At 42.9% G+C, this 3,215-nt stretch overlaps 1 protein-coding gene across 1 annotated transcript in view; it reads left to right on the forward strand.

The window, feature by feature from the left end:
- Positions 1-3,215, forward strand: part of LOC105820504 (kynurenine/alpha-aminoadipate aminotransferase, mitochondrial-like) — a 24,455-nt gene that overhangs the window by 9,914 nt on the left and 11,326 nt on the right. Inside the window, exons 3-4 of the mRNA XM_012656987.1 lie at positions 322-428; positions 3,117-3,173. Of these exons, the coding sequence (XP_012512441.1) occupies positions 322-428; positions 3,117-3,173 (164 nt within the window). The remainder of the gene's footprint in view (positions 1-321; positions 429-3,116; positions 3,174-3,215) is intronic.

The raw sequence follows: 3,215 nt of genomic DNA on the forward strand, positions 1-3,215 counted from the left end.
GGGCTCCAGCTAAGGGAGGGGAGGGAGGCTCTGCATTTCCTGCACTGCCCCCAGGCTGAGTCCATTGCGAATGTGCGAATGTGCGCACAGGAGCAGCCAGTCTGCCCACCTCTCACCCCCTCCCCCACCCACACTGACTCGGAAATAAAACAGTGAACATCAATTTTCAGGGCTCTTAAAAATGACAGTTTTTAAAATACTATCACTGAAGTAATTTTTTGGAAACCTTCGTTGATAATTACTACATTACGCTGTTTAACGTCTTGATACCACCCAAAATCTTTCCTTCAGAAGACATTTGTTCTCTGCTTTTGTTTGCAGATTTGGCAGAATGGCACGTTCCTACTGCTGGAATGTTTTTATGGATTAAAATTAAAGGCATTTCTGATGTAAAACAACTGATTGGAGAAAAAGCCATTAAGAAAGAGGTAAAATTGGGAGGTGAGGGATGGGGAAGCCTGAAGAAAAGTTACGCTTTTTCTTAAAGTCATGTTTTACTTGAATGGAAATGGAAAGAGATGTTTTTTGCTGCCCATCACTGAACTCATAATGTTCTGATATTAGATGTGTTATCGCATTATTAAAATCGTAACAGGTTTTCGGGTTACATAATTATTCATCTGGTCTAACTTAACGGAAATGCCGTCATTAGCATAGTGGCCAAGAGCAGTCCCTGCTGCCCACCTCCTTGGGCTGGAATCCCAGCCCCCGGCCTGCCTGGTGTGCGGCTTTGGGCAAGTCACCCTCCTGGTGCTTCATCTGTGAAATAGAGACAGTGAGGACCCCTTTCTCATGGGGGTGCTGTGGTGATTAAATGGTGTAATATGTGCAGAGTACTTAGAAAATGCTCAGTGAGTATTAGCCAGTAGTGTTTAAAATGGAGGGATTTTTTTTCCTGATTATGAAAGTAAAGTATACTCATCGTAGGAAATTTGAAAAATGCATAAAGCACAACGAAAAATATTTTCAACCACCCAGATTTGTGACCGTTTGTGGTATAATTTCTTGAAGAGCTTGTATGTGTTCTAGTGCTATGGCTGTGCAATTATTTCACATGGTTAAAATTACACAGAAAAGTTTGTTTCCTGATTTTTTCACTTAGAATTAGCCCATGAGAATGTTTCTAGGTTTCTTTTTTCTTCCTTTTGTATTTATAAAATTATAAGTCTACTTAGACTTCATTTGGGGGCATTGATTAAACTGAAAATGCTAAATATTTTTCTGTGTCGCTTTCCAGGCAAATAAATTTTGCCTTCTCCATTAATTCCATTATCATGTCTGTCAATGTTTGTAAACACTCAGATGTGTTTCTGGAATCACGTGTCTTGAAGCACCAAGTACTAAAGAACAGATTGGGTGGACGGGGGCAAAGTGCGGTGCTAGTGGCCGGGACACAGGTGCTCGGAAGGCAGATCTGGAGACGGCTGCCTGGACTGCAGCCCTCGCCCTACACCTGGGGAAAGTCGTCGTCCTCGCCAGCCACCTCCCTTGAGGGCAGGACTGATGACTTGTTAATCGTTCTAATCCTAGTCCCAGCACGCAGTAGGTACTTCAGAAATATTTAACTACCCTATTTTATAAATGCATTTTAGTAAAACTAATCGAGTTGATACCTTCCTTGCTTTTCTGTCACTGGCATTATCGTCAAAAACATTCGGTAAGTGGCTCTCCGTGAGCATCTCTGAGCTGGGTGCTGAGCTGCAGACTCCGTGTTTCACTGTGCTTTGCTCAGTTCCCGGCATTTACTCCTTATGTCCTGTCTCACCTGCCTTTGCCTTGTCCACATAGTCTCCACCTTCGTCACAGCGCCTTAGCCCAGATCTTGTTCATCTTGCAACGAGATTATTACCACCCCCTCCTCCTCTCGCAGTTCCTTCTTCTAGTACATCCCAAAACCCTTCCACCATATGGGGAGAAATGATGGCTTTCATCTCATTGTTAATGAGGACAGAGAACCCACCTTCTGCCTGCGGATCTTTTCCCCAGATCATTTCCCTCCCGACTCCTCTGGTTTACACTGCCGGTGCCCAGAGTTATACTGTGTAACAGCAGCAGCTGCTTAATGCTTTCGGAGGTCATCATTGTGCTAGCTAATGCCGTCATAAAAGATAAACTGTAAAATGTCAGAGACTTAACAGAATGCAAGTTTATTTCTGACTCACATAAAATTCAAAGATGAGACCTGCAGGCAACTCTGCTCCACCAGCGATCCAGAGAGCCTGGGTCCTTCCATCTCGTTGCCGTTGAGTCTTCAGCACACGGACTCCAAGATCGCTGCAGAACGGGAAGAGCTCTTGTAGATCTCACACGGGAAGATCTGTGTGAGCCAGGCCTAGAAGTAGCACATGCGACCTCAGCTCACATCCGTGGGACAGAAGCCTCTCATGCGGCCACACACAACTAGAAAGAGCCAGGGAATGAGCACACCTTTGTGCCCAGGAGGAAGAGGACCTGGGGTTTGCAGTCAGCGAGCTGCCTCTGCCGCGGTGGTCACCAAGAACAGCGCTGTTCCCACCACGCCTTCACGCGCTTACTTGATATTTTTATTCGTGCACTTTTTGCATTAAATTATTTACCTCCTTTCAGTTCTTTGCACCGATTTTCTTCCCATCTCAGGGCCATTATATGCTGTATCTTCTCCCTCGAGTACTGTTCCCCACTTTTTGCCTGGCCAACACTTACCTTTCAGGTCCCAGCTTAAAACTCACTTTCAAACTTGATTACCTAAAAATGGTATCTCATTGTTTGAATCAATATTACTTTTCTAGTTAAACATTTGTTTGCATTTATTACTATTTCTGTTTCTTTGATGAGCTGTCCTTTGCACATTAAAGCTAGAATTTGAGTGTTTTTCTTCTCACTTTCTGTGAATTCCTTATATATCAACAAGAGATGGCATTTGTCATATTTATTGTAAACATTTTTCCTGTTTCTGTATGTTTAGTGTTATTTATTGTATGACATACACACTTTTAATATAAATTTTTTGTCTATTGATTTCTTTAACTGCTTTTATACTTAAAGCATCCTTCCCCACTCTGAGATTAGGTTTACCTATATTATGTTTTAGTTTTTCTTCACTGATACATTACACATTTTCCATAAACTCTCTTTAGGTGTTAATGCTTCCTGGAAATGGCTTCTACGTTGATAGCTCAGCTCCTAGCTCTCACGTGAGAGTGTCCTACTCTTTATCATCTCCAGAGCAGATGGAC

The sequence above is a fragment of the Propithecus coquereli genome, unplaced genomic scaffold (assembly GCF_000956105.1).
Source record: "Propithecus coquereli isolate 6110/MARCELLA unplaced genomic scaffold, Pcoq_1.0 Scaffold53, whole genome shotgun sequence".
Lineage (NCBI taxonomy): Eukaryota > Metazoa > Chordata > Mammalia > Primates > Indriidae > Propithecus > Propithecus coquereli.